The sequence below is a fragment of the Malaclemys terrapin genome, chromosome 2 (assembly GCF_027887155.1).
Source record: "Malaclemys terrapin pileata isolate rMalTer1 chromosome 2, rMalTer1.hap1, whole genome shotgun sequence".
NCBI lineage: Eukaryota > Metazoa > Chordata > Testudines > Emydidae > Malaclemys > Malaclemys terrapin.
Genome location: NC_071506.1, coordinates 208,572,822 through 208,590,078, shown reverse-complemented (window position 1 = coordinate 208,590,078; position 17,257 = coordinate 208,572,822). Strand labels below are relative to the sequence as shown.

Here is a 17,257-nt window from a genome sequence, read left to right as displayed (position 1 = left end):
AGTTCATGAATGAAGTTTCCTCATAGATCTGACACTGAACTCTAAAGTATGAAAAGGAGCACGTCATTTTTAAATTAGTGAATTTATTGTTTGTAAACAAACAGACTTAATTGATCATTGTAACTACCTGGGAGAAATACTCCATTGTAAGTTTAATAAAAATCAGTTTACTGCTATTCATTGGTGCCAAAATCAGTTTACTGCTATTCACTGATGCTATTCTGTTCTTTCTCCTGGTTAATACAAGTATGCTTGTATACTGGAGTTATTGAGCAGTTTTTCTCTACTAAAACAGAGGTGTGCGCCAGTCCCCAATTAATTCATAATATTTTTCTCTCGGGTTACTCATTGAAAAAGCATATTCCTACTAAAAATAAGTGGATATAACCGACACCAATTAAAAAGCTTTAGCTAGAGAGGACAAAAATATTAGTCAGAGCTTGTCTACATCATCAGTTCATGCATGACAAGCTGGGGTGTAAATCTACAGTGCATTAGCATGCTGCACACTCGCAGGCCATGGGGACCTTCCTACCATGCACTAAAAGTTCTATAGTGCACTTCAATCTGTTTCAAAACAGATTGAAATCAAAGCACACTACAGAAATTTGTGTGTATCAGGGTCCCAATGGCCAGTTATTGTGAAGGCTGGTGGGCTGTAGATTTACACCCAGGTTTGCCATGTACAAACTGACCACATAGACAAGCCCTCTGTCAACAACCATGATCTAAAAACTCAAAAGCGTGTCTTACTAAGAACCCAGTTTCCTTTGTACAAATTTCTTTAAAGCTAAAACATGGGCAGGTGAAGTTTGGGGTACTTTCCTTCTTTGGGTGGAAACACAATATATGGTTCTTAAAATTACTGTGTCCCTGAATAACAAACTGCTCCTGAAAAGACGGAAAGGTACAATAACAAAATTCCACAAACACCGTAACAGTGTGGACACTGAAGGAACTGACATGGAATAACAACCCGTAGCTGTTTTACGGATTATACCCTGTAGCTCACAGAGGTATAGAGAAAAACAAAACCAATGTTTTCTGGCATTACAGCTACAGTCTGAACAAGTAACTAATAGAACACACGCAGCAGTCTTTCACTAAATGCCTGTGTGTAACACAGAAGTAACTCTGTACCACATGGTCCACAAAAAAGTTAGCATGAACGGAAATATCTTAAACTAAAATGTAAAATTTTGTTCATATTTTCATTCATCAAACATTTTGTCTCCTAAAATCATTTTTTAGTCTCTGAAGCATGCTCAGATTTTTTTTAAGTACTTAACCATCAAGCATTCTTCACTAGCATTTGTTTTTGTGCCAGTTTGCATCACCTTTGTCCATGGTCGAGAAAAACATTTGGAGATAATGTACTTCTTAAACTGAAAGTGTCTCCACTTGATGAGGGTCGGGAAGCTGCTTTTCCTCCTATCAATAAAGTCTCTGCTTCTTTGATTTCCATGGCTCTCTTGTACAGCTCGGCAGCCTTCTCGAAATCTCCTCCTTCATAGCTTTGGGAGAGAAACCAAAATTTTACCAAACCCGCCCCACCAATTCACTCCTGTACCGAAGTCTGCAAAAACAAAATACAATTAAACAGCAAAAAACTTTGTTAATGCCGAGTTAAGATTGCCTGGTGTTAGCTTGTGCCCTTCCAGGACATTGTGTTCAGCAAAAATTTCTGAAAACGAGGAAATACAGAGGTAAGGTAAAGGACCATACAATCGTAACTCTGCCCTACTGGAGCTGGTACTAGCCACTAGGAATTATCAGCGTGGACTCCAGCTGCATTCACTGTGTTAAGTGTAACTGTATTACATAGTGGAGGAATAAGTTGTGATTGTGATAGGACAAGACCTGGATCCAAGTCCCTCCATGTTTGTTATCAAAGGAAAGAGGTGCCATATGTTACCTCAGGGTTCTAGTCTGCATCATTTCAGACTGTCACCCTACTATAATTAACACACTTACCAACACTGTCTACATTTTAGCCCCCAAATTGCCTAATAAAGCATTTTCTATTGATATAATTATTCTCATTTGTTAATTTTTTAATGGAAGCAGTTCCTATATTAGATGATGGGAGAAAATATCTGTCCTTACCTCAACACAGCTAAGTTTTTTAGAGTTTCTCCCACACGAGGATGCATATGACCAAAGCTGTCTTCATAAATCTTTAATGCACATTCATACAGAGGTAAGGCTTCAATGTGCTTTTTCTTTTTGGGTGGGAGAAGGAAAACAAGATGAAAACCAGTTGTTTAAATGGGTATTACACATACTATTTGGTTTCTACAAACTGTATAGGCACATCCTAGACTTAAGTTTCTTTGCTAAACCAAAACAGTGTTTTGTTTTTAAAAGAACTGCTGTTTACATAAGAGTGAGACACTTAAAGCACCTAAAAGATTTGGACACCCATTTCCTATTAATTTTATGATAATTGGGGTCAGAGTTCCTTAGGTGGCTTCAAAAGTCTCATCCTAAATGAATAGGTGTTAAACTACCAAACACAATCCTGGGTTTTAGCAAATCAGCTGTAACCTCTTATTGAAAGCCAGGTTTACAGATCCCAAGCAACATAACAGAACAATATATGATATGTTATGTAAAAGTGTTTACTGTTATTGATACTAGGGAAACAAATGGATGGTAGTATCTTGGTAAATGTTTCTCTCTCTCTGACCTATATTAGGTATTGAGTAGAAAGTCTACAATTGCAGTCTTATAAGCTTAAAAGCCTAGGCAAGACTACACTTGATCAATGTGCATGGAGTGCCAGAATTTCAGTAGGTAATGTTCCCTCAGTCAGTACTAAACCAGTGCTTTAGATGTAGTTTTAAACCAAAGGCCGTGATTTATATGATTTATAAAAATCTCATGGTCTTTTTTACAAGATTAAAGGGATTAACATAACCTTTCACCCCTGGCTAAATTCCAATCAATGCAATCACATTATGTTCTTTCAGATTGTAAAAATGTACATAAGATTGAATTCCCTGAGGGTGTCCTTTTGTATGCTGTTAAATTTCATATATAAAATTGCTGAAATGTATAAGACGAAAAACCTACCATCTGACAATAAAGAACAGCCAGGTTTACCAAGGCAGTAGCTACGCTAGGATGCTTTGGACCAAATGATTTTTGTCGAATTTCAACAGCCAACTCATACAGAGGCACTGCCTTGTCAAGCTTTCCCTAGAAAAAAAACCAATGTTAAAACCAGACATGTGGTTATAGCAGGCCTAGATGCATGCATATATTTGTGAATAAAGAGCTTAGAAAAGTTGTAATTGCTTTCAGAACAAGAAAGGTCACTTAAACCTTGCAGGATTGGACCCTTATTGAATATCTACAATAAACCATTCCTGTTGATCATCATTAATGGTCCGAGTGCCTTCAACTCCCCTTTAAGTCCTTCCAGGTACTATCTCTAGCTCTGATTATTTCTCAAGCATGTTCCTTCCACTAGTATCTACAAGAGAGAGTGTTTAAAAGGTTTGTTTCATTCCTGTCCATCAAAAATTTTGCTCCATCCCCTGCAGCTGTATTCCCCACCTTTACTACACATGGTTGATTTTCAACAAATAGTTCTAGTGGACCTTAGTTTTACAGCAGATGTGGGAAGGGAAACTTACCAGCAAATTTTGTTCCACTCCAGATTTGTATCTGCTCCCTTCCTTGTATCTGCTTCACTGGATGTACTGAGTTAGTGATTTGATTTTTTTTTTTTTTTTAAACTTGAGGCATATATTTGGGATTCTATTTCTGGAATATGGATGTTTGACATTTAGCATGAAATGGAAATTCAGGAACATGTCTAAGATAGTTTTGGATGTGTAAAGTCTGCAGTTTTCTCTGTTTCTTCACAAACACCAGCTATGATTTTATATCAAGAGGTAACTGTCTACAGTCAAGTATCTAATTATTCTTTATGTACCTCCAACTCGTCTCTTCCCTTCCACTACTTCATTTATGTTCATCTAGGCACAGCAGTCTTTTTTTTCTGGCAGAGTCAACTGCAGCAGTCTGAAATAGGAAAAGCTCATGTGATCTCAACCCATTTCAGAATGCTACTGGAGGTGTTAGCAGTAAAAGCACTAGTGCAAAAGCACAGGCACAGTCTGGCCAAGAAATAAGTTTACAGGATTCTTCCAATTTAGAAGAATGGCAAAATGCAAGAGTACGTCTATACTTACCTCCAGGTCCGGCGGTAAGCAATTGATCTTCTGGGATCGATCCCGGAAGTGCTCGCCGTCGACACCGGTACTCCAGCTCGGCGAGAGGAGTACGCGGCATCGACGGGGGAGCCTGCCTGCCGCGTCTGGACCTGCGGTAAGTTCGAACTAAGGTACTTCGAATTCAGCTACATTATTAACGTAGCTGAATTTGCGTACCTTAGTTCGAAGTGGGGGGTTAGTGTGGACCAGGCCCAGGAGTGAGAAAGAAACACTCATCTACCATCACTCTACTCTGAATTTGAACTCTTAGTGTAACAGTTGGAAACTTTAGGGTTCACGTCCTGCCTAGCCGCAAGGCTGAGGACAGATTACAATATTCCTATAGACAGGGATTCCCCGTCATATAGGACCAGTCAATGACAGTTAATATTTATAAGGTATTTTGAAAATATAAATTACTATTATCATCGCATAGAGTATTCTACAACAGAGTGATTGCTTATTTTTCACTGAACTGAAATGGAAGTAGAAATGGCTCAAGATACCCACACAGAGGGCTGCTGCCAGTTCTATTATAAATACTTAGATGGCTGGCAGGGTTCATATGTAAAAATTAGGAGAAATTATTCTCAAGTGCCAAAAATATGGTGTCTGCATCTGGGTTGACTGGAACAAATGCAGAGGAACCCAAAATAGGAAAGTGGAGAAGAGATACCCTAGCAACAGCCATAATGCTCTCTTCTAACTGAATTGTTTCCTTTATGGTAAATATACTGGCTGAATAAATTTGCCTGAATGAAGTTAAAGGAAAAGCTTGTAGGTGCCCAATACACTGAAGACATTATTAAAGAACAGCTTTTCTTTAGGAAAATGTCCCACAGAGCTCCTAGGGGGCACAAAAACAGAGACAACTTTAATTTATATACTTAATTTTTTTGTGTGCATTTCTGGAGGATGCTGATATCCAAACTCTTTTTGATACTCTGCCTCTTTTGGGATGGAAAGAGCAAGACATTATTATTTTTAAATGATGTATGAAACACACAGACACACTTACCAGCTTTTTGTAGAGTACTGCAAGGTGTTTCACAGTGTAAGCCAGTGAAGGATGATCAGGGGCTAGTGCTCTCCTCCTGATTTCTAAAGCTCTTTCATACAGTTCCTCAGCCTTATCGTAGTGTTTCTTTTCATTGTACAAAGCTGCCAGATTGTTCAAAGACTGTGCACAGTCCGAGTGGTCTGGTCCCAGGACCCTCTCCCTCATTTCTAGGGAGCGCTTCAGAAAAAGTTCAGCTGTCCTACAAACAAATTCACACAGCAATACTCCAAAGATTAAATGTGTGCGCTCCATGAAAGCTACTTCTGTACCTGCAGAAGTGCCATTGTATTCTAATAGACATTTCAGCCGCCTCTAGTGAAACAAATACAGCAGAGCAACTCATTTAAACACGCTTAGTGAGTAACTGTATATCCAAACACAAAAGACAGACAACAGGTAACAGTACGCTGTCTAATTGAAAGAATGTAATTATAGAGTTAACTAGAGCACCAAATACAATCTCAGAACACTACTACCAGCTGCCCAAAAGCTAGCACTTTAGGTCAGTTGGGTAGATTTTTTTTCTTATATTGCATTATCTTGTGAATATTCCTTTTGAGTCTGATCTGTACCCTTTTTTATACAAGTAACCCTTACTCATGCGAGTAATCCCCCTGGCTTCAATGTAACTCCTCCCAGGAGTAAACATTCATGAAACAAGTAGCAGGATCAGGTAAAACAACTCTGGAACTATGTAAAAATTCAGAAAGTAGCAGTTAGAATTCCCTTTGCAAACAATTGTAAAGACTGTAAAAGAAATAGGTTTGTATACAATAGGCTCAGCTGCTATAATTTACACATTAAGATCTATCCTAAGGCTTTCTCTGAAGTAATTGTTCAAGTGTCTATCCTATCAGACGGTTATGTATTTTATTACATTATTGTGGTATTATTCCATCACACATTTACTATTTTCCCTCTGTGACAAAAAGAAAGTGATTCCCCATAGAATCCCTGCATGCAATATCCATTACAGCTAGGTAGTTTGTCACCCTGACACACACACATTCCATGTCACCCTATTCTTGAGACAGGTCAGTTTAGTAAATTGGAAATATCCGTTTCACATTAGATGGAGAGAAGGACTCATTAATACACAAAAGATGGGTTCAAGCCTGGAGTCGCCTTTGTGGGAGCCAAAGGAGTGCTCCCTACATAACGGCTACAGATCAGGCTTACATTTATCAGTTGATACAAACAAATTCCCTTCTATCATTGATTCTCTTCAGCTGCATCAAACTATCAAAAAAGTCCTTTTAATGGTTGATTCAGAACTACAGCACAGTACTGTTTCAAAAGGCAATAAACTTTCATCTTTACTAGAAGACAGTGTGCCATTTTCCTCACCAATTAAATTCAGGGGGCAAAGGGCTACAGGAAATAGGGAGCATCTGAAAAAATTGCGGATGAACTGACAGACTGTGGCGTATACAATGATCTCACATGGCAGATTTTACAGATATCAGTCATTTATCATCAGTGACTTTGGCCTGACTGCATGACAGGTGAAACAAGAAATAACATACATTCATCAACTGTTACAAGTCAAGTCTAATTACTAGGATTTTGCACTAACTAGTGGCTATTAATGTAAACACTCTAAACCACAACATATTTTAGCTTCTTTATTCTGCCACTGAGATCCTGATATTCAGATACCAAAAAAAAAAAAAAATCTAAAAGGACTTAAAGACTTGAGGTGAAATTCTGTGTTGCACGTCTAAGAGGCACAGAAAAAAAATAATAGGAGTTAAGGTGGCTTTAAGGCATTCTCCCAATTCAGGGCTGCTTCAGGTGTCTGAGAGGCTCTCAATGTAACTGACACAGCTCGGGGGGACCTACGTTAAAGAATATCTGCAGGTTGCCCTGTGGGCTGAGCTTGCAGGGCTGTGGCCCTGACGCATCACACCCTCTAAACTGGGGCTTGCGAGGCGGTCCTTGGGAGATAGTTTCATAGATGTCTTCTGCCTTTCTTGTGCAAGGGGAATTCTCCCCTGGCCAGTTATGTGGCTTTTGGTGCCTTTTTATGCTGCTCTGGCCCTTTTGCACATCATAAAGGAATCAGAGCAGGGGCAAGGATCTCACCTATAATATATATGTACAATTCGTTACTTTCCTTGTAGTACTGGCATTTTGAATGCTATAAAAGAAAAAAAAACCTTGCTGTTAGAATGAGAATTTTATAAAGGAGTCTGATGTAACAGAGAACCATGGTAGAGAGGACATAAAAATACCCCATATATTTACAACTAGTGATAGTTAAATTTAATGTAGTAGTACATCAGTTCTAAAATAGGAAATGCAGTGATGTGGTAAATATCCAGATGCCAATGACACTCACTCTACAGCAGACTTCAGATACTATGAGTTAATTTTATAATAGAAAACTAAAAGAAATTGGAAATTGCACTGTATTTAGTATTTGAGAGCGTTTAGACTTATCACTGAGAATTTTTCATGAGGTTCCATATAATGTGTCTCATTACATAGAAGAAAGAGAGAGGGAATCTATGACTGTGTGACATAAACATTACTTACTCAATGTTATTCTGCAGATAATAGAGAACTCCAAGCTCATTGAGGGTTCGAGCATTATCTGGTGTGTCTTTGCCTAACGTGAGCTCTTCCAGCTGCAAGGCTCGTTGACGTAGAAGAGCAAATCCAAACTAAAGCAAAGCACAAGGTAATGAAAGTCCATCAGCATCAAAAGTTTAATATCTACAACTGAAATTCACTCCTGTGCAGAAGGACAGCACAAGGCCTTTGCGCCAAATAGACCCCACGTAAGCCCTATTTTGAGAATTAAGGGTTGCATAGGCCTTTTGTTGGTCCTCTGCATGGGAGTGAATTACACGCAGTATGCCTCCATGAAATCACAGGACTGGAAGGGACCTCAAGAGGTCACCTAGTTCAGTCCCCTGCCTCATGGCAGGACTAAGTATTATCTAAACCATTCCTGACAGTGTTTGTCTAACCTGCTTTTAAAAATCTCCTATGATGGAGATTCCACAACCTCCCTAGGCAATTTATTCCAGTGCTTAACCACCCTGACAGTTAGGAAATTTTTCCTAATGTCCAACCTACACCTCCCTTGCTGCAATTTAAACCAATTGCTTCTTCTCCTATCCTCAGAGGTTCAGAAAAACAATTTTTCTCCCTCCCTCTTGTAACAACCTTTTACATACTTGAAAACTGTTATGTCCCCCCCAGTCTTCTCTTTTCCAGACAAAACAAACCCAATTTTTTCAATCTTCTCTCCCAGGTCATGTCTTCTAGATTTTTAATCATTTTTGTCACTCTTCTCTGGACTCTCTCCAATTTATCCACATCTTTCCTGAAATGTGGCATCCAGAACTGGACACAATACTCCAGTTGAGGCCTAATCAGCGTGGAATAGAGTGAAAGAATTACTTCTCGTGTCTTGCTTACAACACTCCTGCTAATACATCCCAGAATGATGTTTGCTTTTTTTGCAACAGCATTACACTGTTGACTCATATTTAGTTCGTGGTCCACTATAACCCCCAGATCCCTTTCTGCAGTACTCCTTCCTAGGCAGTCATTTCCTATTTTGTATGTGGGCAACTGATTGTTCCTTCCTAAGTGGAGTACTTTGCATTTGTCCTTACTGAATTTCATCCTATTTACTTCAGATCATTTCTCCAGTTTGTCCAGATCATTTTGAATTTTAATCCTAACCTCCAAAGCACTTGCAACACCTCCCAGCTTGCTATTGTCTGCAAACTTTATAAGTGTGCTCTCTATACCATTATCTAAATCATTGCTGACGATACTGAACAGAACCGGACCCAGAACTGATCCCTGCGGGACCCCACTCGTTATGTCCTTCCAGCATGACTGTGAACCACTCATAACTACTCTCTGGGAATGGTTTTCCAACCAGTTATACACCCACCTTACAGTAACTCCATCTAGGTTGCATTTCCCTAGTTTGTTTATGAGAAGGTCATGCAAGACTGTATCAAAAGCTTTACTAAAGTCAAGATATACCACATATACCACTTCCCCCCTATTCACAAGACTTGTTACCCTGTCAAAGAAACCTATCAGGTTGGTTTGACATGATTTGTTCTTAACAAATCCATGGTGACTGGTACTTAACACCTTATCTTCTAGATGTTTGCAAATTGATAGCTTAATTATTTGCTCCATTATCTTTCCAGGTACAGAAGTTAAGCTGACTGGTCTGTAATTTCCCGGGTTGTCCTTATTTCCCTTTTTATAGATGGGCACTATATTTGCCATTTTCCAGTCTTCTGGAATATCTCCTGTCTTCCATGACTTTTCAAAGATAATCGCTAATGGCTTAGATATCTCCTCCGTCAGGTCCTTGAGTATTCTAGGATACATTTAATCAGGCCCTGGTGACTTGAAGACATCTAACTTGTCTAAGTCATTTTTAACTTGTTCTTCTCCTATTTTAGCCTCGGAGCCTACCTCATTTTCACTGACATTCACTATGTTAGACGTCCAATCACCACCAACCTTCTTGGTGAAAACCAAAACAAAGAAGTCATTAAGCACCTCTGCCATTTCCACATTTTCTGTTATTACTCCCCCCCCCCCCCCCGCAATTGAGTAACAGGCCTACCCTGTCCTTGGTCTTCCTCTTGCTTCTAATGTCTTTGTAGAATGTTTTCTTGTTACCCCTTATGTCTCTATACATTCTCAATCTGCTATGCTCTAGTTCTGCCTTCCCTTTACAATATAGTCTAGTCTTCTTAAATTTTTCAGTCCAAACAAACAATCTGTTTCAATTAATTTCTTAGGTCTTAAGAACTTAAAATGGAATTCAAGCTGATGTATAAAACCATTATAAAAGTATTACTGAAGGGTTTTGGAAAGCTTCATAGGAAGGCTCTGTACGGCAATACGTGTCATAAATGATGTGGAGTGAGAGTAAAAAGTGTGGCCAGATACTTCAGAGACCTCTTTGATAATACCCCCAGCCCACACGAATAGTTCTAATAAAAAATGTTTGTGTAACTGAAATCATTATGAAAGTTGACAAAGTGAAATCCCCATGAACAGATTTTATTTTTCTTTAAATAACTGTGGTGGGAACAATGACATTTCCATTGTTTTTCTTTATGTTGCTTCAACTATATAGTTCCTAGTGGAGTTCTTGTAGTGTGAGTGCTTCTCTTCCTCTATGAGACAGAGACTGAGCCTAGAACTAGAATTCCCCTAGGAGCTTTATGGCAGGAGAAATAGAAGAAAACAGAGTAAAAAAAAAACCCATTGAAGAGCCATAAAGAGGGAGCACACTCTTAGGGCTTCATCCTTAAACCACTACCAAGTATAATGGTTACTGACATTGTCACCATTGTGACATTGTTATCTATGGTAGTAGGCACTATGCACAGTAGTGTTGTAGAATTAGGTCCTCAGTTACCTCCTACAGAGCAATTTCTCTAGTTTCCTTTCAACAACGTATAGTCTCAGCATGAAATCTGAATCCCCAAAGTCTGATATTTGGAGGGTTTCTATATCCACTTATTTATTTTCCATCGCTCACCACTATATTCCAGTTGTACTTATCCACCTTTATTTCCAGTGAGGTTGAAAGAGCAGACACTAATGCTGCTCCTAAAGTGGTTAAGCTGGCAAACTTTCAATTATCAAAAGCACTTAAGCATCAGATTTTTAGAACACCTCCTCAAACACACTTCATCATCCATTCAACAAAGCCAGAGCTAGCCCCTATTTTGATTAAGTATCAAATCTTTACCAAATTGCCTTTCCGCCTTGCTGCTTTTTGTCGCATTTTAAAGGATTTTTTCCTCAGCTGTTCAGCTTGTTCATATCTGAAAATAGTTATTTAAAATGTTAGACACCATACATGGCAACGGTATACATTTTGGATTAGATTTTCAAAAAGCCACCTAAGTGACTTAAGAGCACAAGTCCCCCTGGAAGTCACCTATCAGGTTTCAGAGCAGTAGCCGTGTTAGCCTGTATCAGCAAAAACAATGAGGAGTCCTTGTGCACCTTAGAGACTAACAAATTTATCTGGGCCTAAGTTTTCATGGGCTAGAACCCACTTCATCAGATGCATGAAGTGGAAAATACAGGAGCAGGTATAAATACATGAAAGGATCGCACGTTTTGTCAAAGATGGAAGTATGCAAAATGCTTATGATTGTGTTAGGAGTGTTAACAGGTTAGCAAGATTCTTCTGTTACTCCTCCTTCTTAGTGGGTGTTGGAATCCTGCATAGAAATGCTGACTATGTCTTAATTCCACCCCAAATATAAACAGATACAAGTTGCTTTCTGCATAGAGAGAACTGGTGAGTAAGACAAAAACTCTAAAGGCAATGCTAGAAACTTCTTAGTTTGAAGGAGAAACTTAGGCTGAACTATTATGTTATTGCCTCTGCCCTTAAAAGAAAATCCCCAAGAAAGAGGAGTGAGTTTGAACACAAATCTAGTGCGCGTTCTGCAACTGAGAAGGTAAGAACTCAGAGTCTTGGTTTTCCATGATTTGGTTGGAGAGTAGTTTGCAGAGGAAGAAAGAGGAGAATTTTGGCAGTTTCCTCTAGAATTACATGCAAGTACAAGAACTTGATCTGCAGAATCAACAGTACAAACTGTACCAAGGAACTTTTTGAATGAGTGTTACACCAAAGTACATTTCCCGGGGGAGGACTCCTTACCTTTCTCCCCTCACCAATATCACTAGCCTACTTACAATGAACACTGGGAAAGGATTTGCCTCATAAGAAGTGTCAGGATATCTTCAGTATATTAAAGTATGTTTTGGAGAAGAAGGATGGTCTTGTCTTAAGGCACTGGATTAGGACTAAGGAGATCTGGGTTTTGTTCCTGGCTCCACCAGAGACTTACTGTCACATTGGAAAGGTCACTTAATCCATGTGCATTAAGTATTAAGGGTAAATCATTTTCGCTACTCCATAGACATGGTGTTAAAATAAAACAAGTAGGATTTGTTTGAGAGGGAGTTTGCAGGGGGAGGTAAAGGGGGAGGCAGGAGGGCGGGGTGTGTCGTGTGCTCTGTGTCCCCAGGTGCTGTGGGCAGAGACTGCAGCAGCCATGAGCCAAGCAGCAGCAGCAGACAGAATGCAGATGGCAGCATGTGGAAGCTGTGGTATGTATATAGTCCTAGCAGGAGACCCGGAACAAAGGTATGTGTGTATGAAGTGTCGCCTTATAGTGTTACTGGAGGAAAAGATTAAGGGGCTGGAGATGCAGGTAGAGACCCTGGTGGAGTTTAGGCAGGGGTTTGAGCAGCTGATGGAGGATGGGCAAGGCGGGGCTGAAGGGGAAGGCTCTAGGGTGCAGGAGGAGGCAGTAGTAGATGACAGCGAGAGGGGAATGGAAGGAGGAGATCCAGGGAAGTGGAAGCATGTGACTGTGAGAAGTAGGCCAAGGAAAAGGAGGGCCAGTGAGGGGGGAATAGAACTCAGGAATAGGTTTGAGTGTTTGGATAACGAGGTAGAGGGGCAGCAGGTGGTGACTGAAGGTGGGAGGGTGAGGAAGAAGAGAAGAGCTGCTAGTCCGAGAGAGAGGGGGGAGGAGTTGATGGAGACAGCACCAATTATGGGCCACCAGAGGATACAGGAAGGCATAAGGGGGAGCATAAGGGAAGATAGGAGCAGACACAGGTCAGGACTAGAGGGATCGGAGACTAGATTACTAGATCGCACTGTTGCCAGGCGACGGCAGGTGTATGTAATTGGAGACTCTTTACTGAGGAGATTGGACAGGCCTGTGACCAGGGCGGACCCGGAGAACAGAAGGGTGTGCTGTCTACCGGGTGCAAAGATACGCGATGTGGACCTGCGGTTGAAAAGGATCCTAAAAGGAGCAGGTAAGAACCCCTTGATAATCCTTCATGTAGGAACGAATGACACGGCTAGGTTCTCGTTAGAGAGAATCAAGGGAGATTATGCCAGGCTGGGGAAGACTCTCAAGGAGATAGAGGCTCAGGTTATCTTTAGTGGGATTCTGCCTGTTCCGAGGGAAGGGCTGATAGGATTGTGAGGATAAATAGTTGGCTAAGGGAGTGGTGCTATAAGGAGGGCTTTGGGATGTATGGCCACTGGGAGGCTTACGGGGACAGACACCTGTTCTCGCGGGATGGGCTTCACCTGAGTAGGGAAGGAAATAGACTTCTGGGAGGGAGGCTGGCTCATCTTATCAAAAGAGCTTTAAACTAGGAAGTTTGGGGAGATGGTTGGGAGATGCACAGTTAATCTCTACGCCAGTTTCCGGTATTGAAAAGCTGAGTGTAATAAGAGGAGACATAGCCGGGGAGATGAGATTGGACATAGGAGGGACAGGGGGGACGAACACAAAGAGGCCCGCAACATACAGTGCTAGTAATGGGAGACAGGCTAAACGACATACATTAGGCTGTTTGTACACCAATGCGAGAAGCCTAGGTAATAAAATGGAGGAATTGGAGCTCTTGGTCCGAGAATTGAAACCGGATATCGTAGGAATAACTGAAACGTGGTGGAATGGCGGTCACGACTGGAACGCAGGTATGGAGGGGTATGCGCTGTTTAGGAAAGACCGGGATAAAGGTAAAGGTGGGGGGGTGGCATTGTATGTCAATAGTGAAATAAGCTGTAAAGAAATAATAGTGGATGGAATAGATAACACAGAGTCCGTCTGGGCGATACTCAAGCTGGGTAAAAGTACTACTAGAGCCTCTCTGGGGATAGTGCTTGGGGTGTGCTATAGACCGCCGGGATCGACCCAGGATATGGATAAGGAATTGTTTAATGTATTAAGGGAGGTAAATACTAATAGAAACTGTGTAATTATGGGGGACTTTAACTTCCCGGATATAGATTGGGGAACAAACGCTAGTAGCAATAATAGGGCTCAGATGTTCCTAGATGTGCTTGCGGATCAATTCCTTTATCAAGTGGTAGCTGAGCCGACGAGGGGGGAGGCCATTTTAGATTTGATTCTGGTAAGTAGTGAGGACCTTGTTGAGGAAGTGGTAGTGGGGGACAACTTGGGCTCCAGTGATCATGAGCTAATTCGCTTTAAACTAAATGGAAAGAGTACCAGAATTAAGTCAAAGACTAGGGTTTATAATTTTAAAAAGGCCAATTTTAACAAATTAAGGGGACTGGTAAGGGAAGTGGATTGGGCAAACGTATTAAGGGACCTAAAGGCAGAAGAAGCCTGGGATTACTTTAAGTTAAAGATGCAAGAGCTGTCAGAGGCCTGTATCCCCAAAAAGGGAAAAAGATTACTAAGCAAGAGACTTAGACCGAGCTGGATGAGCGACCGGCTGAAAGGGCGATTAGGAAAAAACAGAAAGCGTACAAAGAGTGGAAGAGGGGAGGGATCAGTAAGGAAACTTACCTTAGTGAAGTCAGAGAATGTAGAGATAGAGTGAGAAAGGCCAAAGGCCAGGAAGAGTTGGACTTAGCGAGGGGAATTAAAAGTAATAGTAAGAGGTTTTACAGCCATATAAATAGGAAGAAAGCAAAGAAAGAAGAAGTGGGACCGCTTAAGACTATAGCCGGAGAGGAGATTAAAGATAATCTAGGCATGGCGCAATATCTCAATGAATATTTTGCATCGGTGTTTAATGAGGCCAATGAAGGTATTAGGGATACTAGCACAGTTACAGAGGGGCATACGGGATGGGGGATTACCGCATCCGAGGTAGAAACAAAACTAGAACGCCTTAATGGGACTAAGTCGGGTGGACCGGACGATCTTCATCCGAGAATATTGAAGGAATTGGCGCGGGAAATAGCAGGCCCATTAGCGACTATATTTAATGAATCTGTAAACTCGGGAGTAGTCCCGTTAGACTGGAGAATAGCCAATGTGGTTCCTATTTTCAAGAAAGGGAAAAAAAGTGACCCGGGTAACTATAGGCCTGTTAGTTTAACATCAGTAGTGTGCAAGGTGCTGGAGAAGATTCTGAAAGAGAAACTAGTTGAGGACCTTGAAGTTAATGGCAAATGCGATAAATTACAGCATGGTTTTACGAAGGGCAGATCGTGCCAAACGAATCTGATCTCCTTCTTTGAGAAAGTAACGGACTTATTAGATAAGGGAAATGCGGTGGACCTAATATACCTGGATTTCAGTAAAGCGTTTGATACAGTACCCCATGAGGAACTATTGGTTAAAATGAAAAACATGGGGATCGATATGAAAATCCAGAGGTGGATAGGGAATTGGTTAATGGGGAGAATGCAGCGGGTCGTATTAAAGGGTGAATTGTCGGGTTGGAGGGAGGTTACTAGTGGAGTGCCTCAAGGTTCGGTTTTGGGACCCATCTTATTTAATCTATTTATAACTGACCTCGGGACCGATTGCAAGAGTGGGCTGATAAAGTTTGCGGATGATACGAAGGTGGGAGGAGTTGCAAACTCGGAGGAGGATAGGGATACTCTGCAGGGAGACTTGAATGAGCTTGTGAATTGGAGTATCAGAAATAGGATGAAATTTAATAGTAAAAAGTGTAAGGTGATGCACTTGGGGACGAATAATAACAATTTTAGTTACAAGATGGGGACGCATTGGTTAGAAGTAACGGAAGAGGAGAAGGACCTAGGGGTCCTTGTGGACCGCAGGATGACTATGAGTCGGCAATGTGACGTGGCGGTGAAAAAAGCCAATGCGGTCTTGGGATGTATTAGGCGAGGTATATCTAGTAGAGATAGGGAGGTCCTGCTTCCGTTGTATAAGGCGCTGGTGAGACCTCATTTGGAGTACTGTGTGCAGTTCTGGTCTCCAATGTTTAAAAAAGATGAACTCAAACTGGAACGGGTGCAGAGAAGGGCGACTAAGATGATCAGAGGAATGGAAAACCTGTCGTATGAAAAGAGATTAGAGGAGCTTGGGTTGTTTAGTCTGACAAAGCGAAGGCTGAGGGGGGATATGATTGCTATCTTTAAATATATCAGAGGGGTTAATACAAGGGAGGGAGAGGAATTATTCCAGTTTAGTACTAATGTGGACACGAGAACGAATGGATACAAACTGGCTGGGGGGAAGTTTAGGCTTGAAATTAGACGAAGGTTTCTGACCATCAGAGGAGTGAAATATTGGAACGGCCTTCCGAGGGAAACGGTGGGGGCGACGGACCTGTCTGGTTTTAAGATTAAGTTGGATAAGTTTATGGAGGGAATGGTTTAATGATAAAACATAGTAGCCAAGGAAAACCAAGCAATGGTACATGAACAGCATAATGGCCAACAAGGGTCAGGCTAGAGACTCTTGCCTATATGCTCGGGGTATTACTGATCGCCATATTTGGGGTCGGGAAGGAATTTTCCTCCAGGGTAGATTGGCTGAGCCTCTGGAGGTTTTTCGCCTTCCTCCGCAGCATGGGGCAGGGATCACTAGCAGGAGGGTCTCAGCCGATTGAAGTCACTAAAACACAGGATTGGAGACTTCAACGGTAGAGTCCAGGGAAGGGTCTTGCGGCCTGCAGCATGCAGGGGGTCAGACCAGATGATCATAATGGTCCCTTCTGACCTTAATGTCTATGAGTCTATGAGTCTATGATTTGGATACATTTATTTTTCGGAGCACCCATAGAAATCTTCAACCAGACTTGTAAATTCTACCTCCACATTTGCCTGGGGCTAGTAATTTGTTTTTGATGGACAAGTAAAATATCCTTAAGATATTTTTCCCTGTTATCAGTCACCCAGGTAAAGATAGGTGAGTAGATGCTGCTGCTCTTAATAAATAAATAAATAATAATAAATACCATCTACCTCCTGTGTTTGGGTTGGTAAGAATTCACAACTATTTTGCGAGGGTGACAATTGTACCAATACAAGGGCATTTTAAAAAAATATTACTTTGTTATAACTATATATTTGAATAATACACAAATATGTTTACTAATCTTTTTCTAGACCCCCAAAAAAGTCTCCTCCTCCTCTTGAAACAAACAGATAGTTCTCATTAATATTAATAGCAGTTCTGCACATGCATCA

The 17,257-nt window shown here is 41.0% G+C and overlaps 1 protein-coding gene across 1 annotated transcript in view; it reads right to left on the bottom strand.

The window, feature by feature from the left end:
• Positions 1 to 63: 63 nt before the first annotated feature.
• Positions 64 to 17,257, bottom strand: part of NPHP3 (nephrocystin 3) — a 52,351-nt gene continuing 35,157 nt past the window's right edge. Inside the window, exons 22-27 of the mRNA XM_054019672.1 lie at positions 11,036 to 11,111; positions 7,822 to 7,949; positions 5,242 to 5,482; positions 3,076 to 3,201; positions 2,107 to 2,222; positions 64 to 1,514 (exon numbers count right to left, since the gene is read on the bottom strand). Coding sequence (XP_053875647.1) covers positions 1,334 to 1,514; positions 2,107 to 2,222; positions 3,076 to 3,201; positions 5,242 to 5,482; positions 7,822 to 7,949; positions 11,036 to 11,111 — 868 coding nt within the window. The 3' untranslated portion in view covers positions 64 to 1,333. The remainder of the gene's footprint in view (positions 1,515 to 2,106; positions 2,223 to 3,075; positions 3,202 to 5,241; positions 5,483 to 7,821; positions 7,950 to 11,035; positions 11,112 to 17,257) is intronic.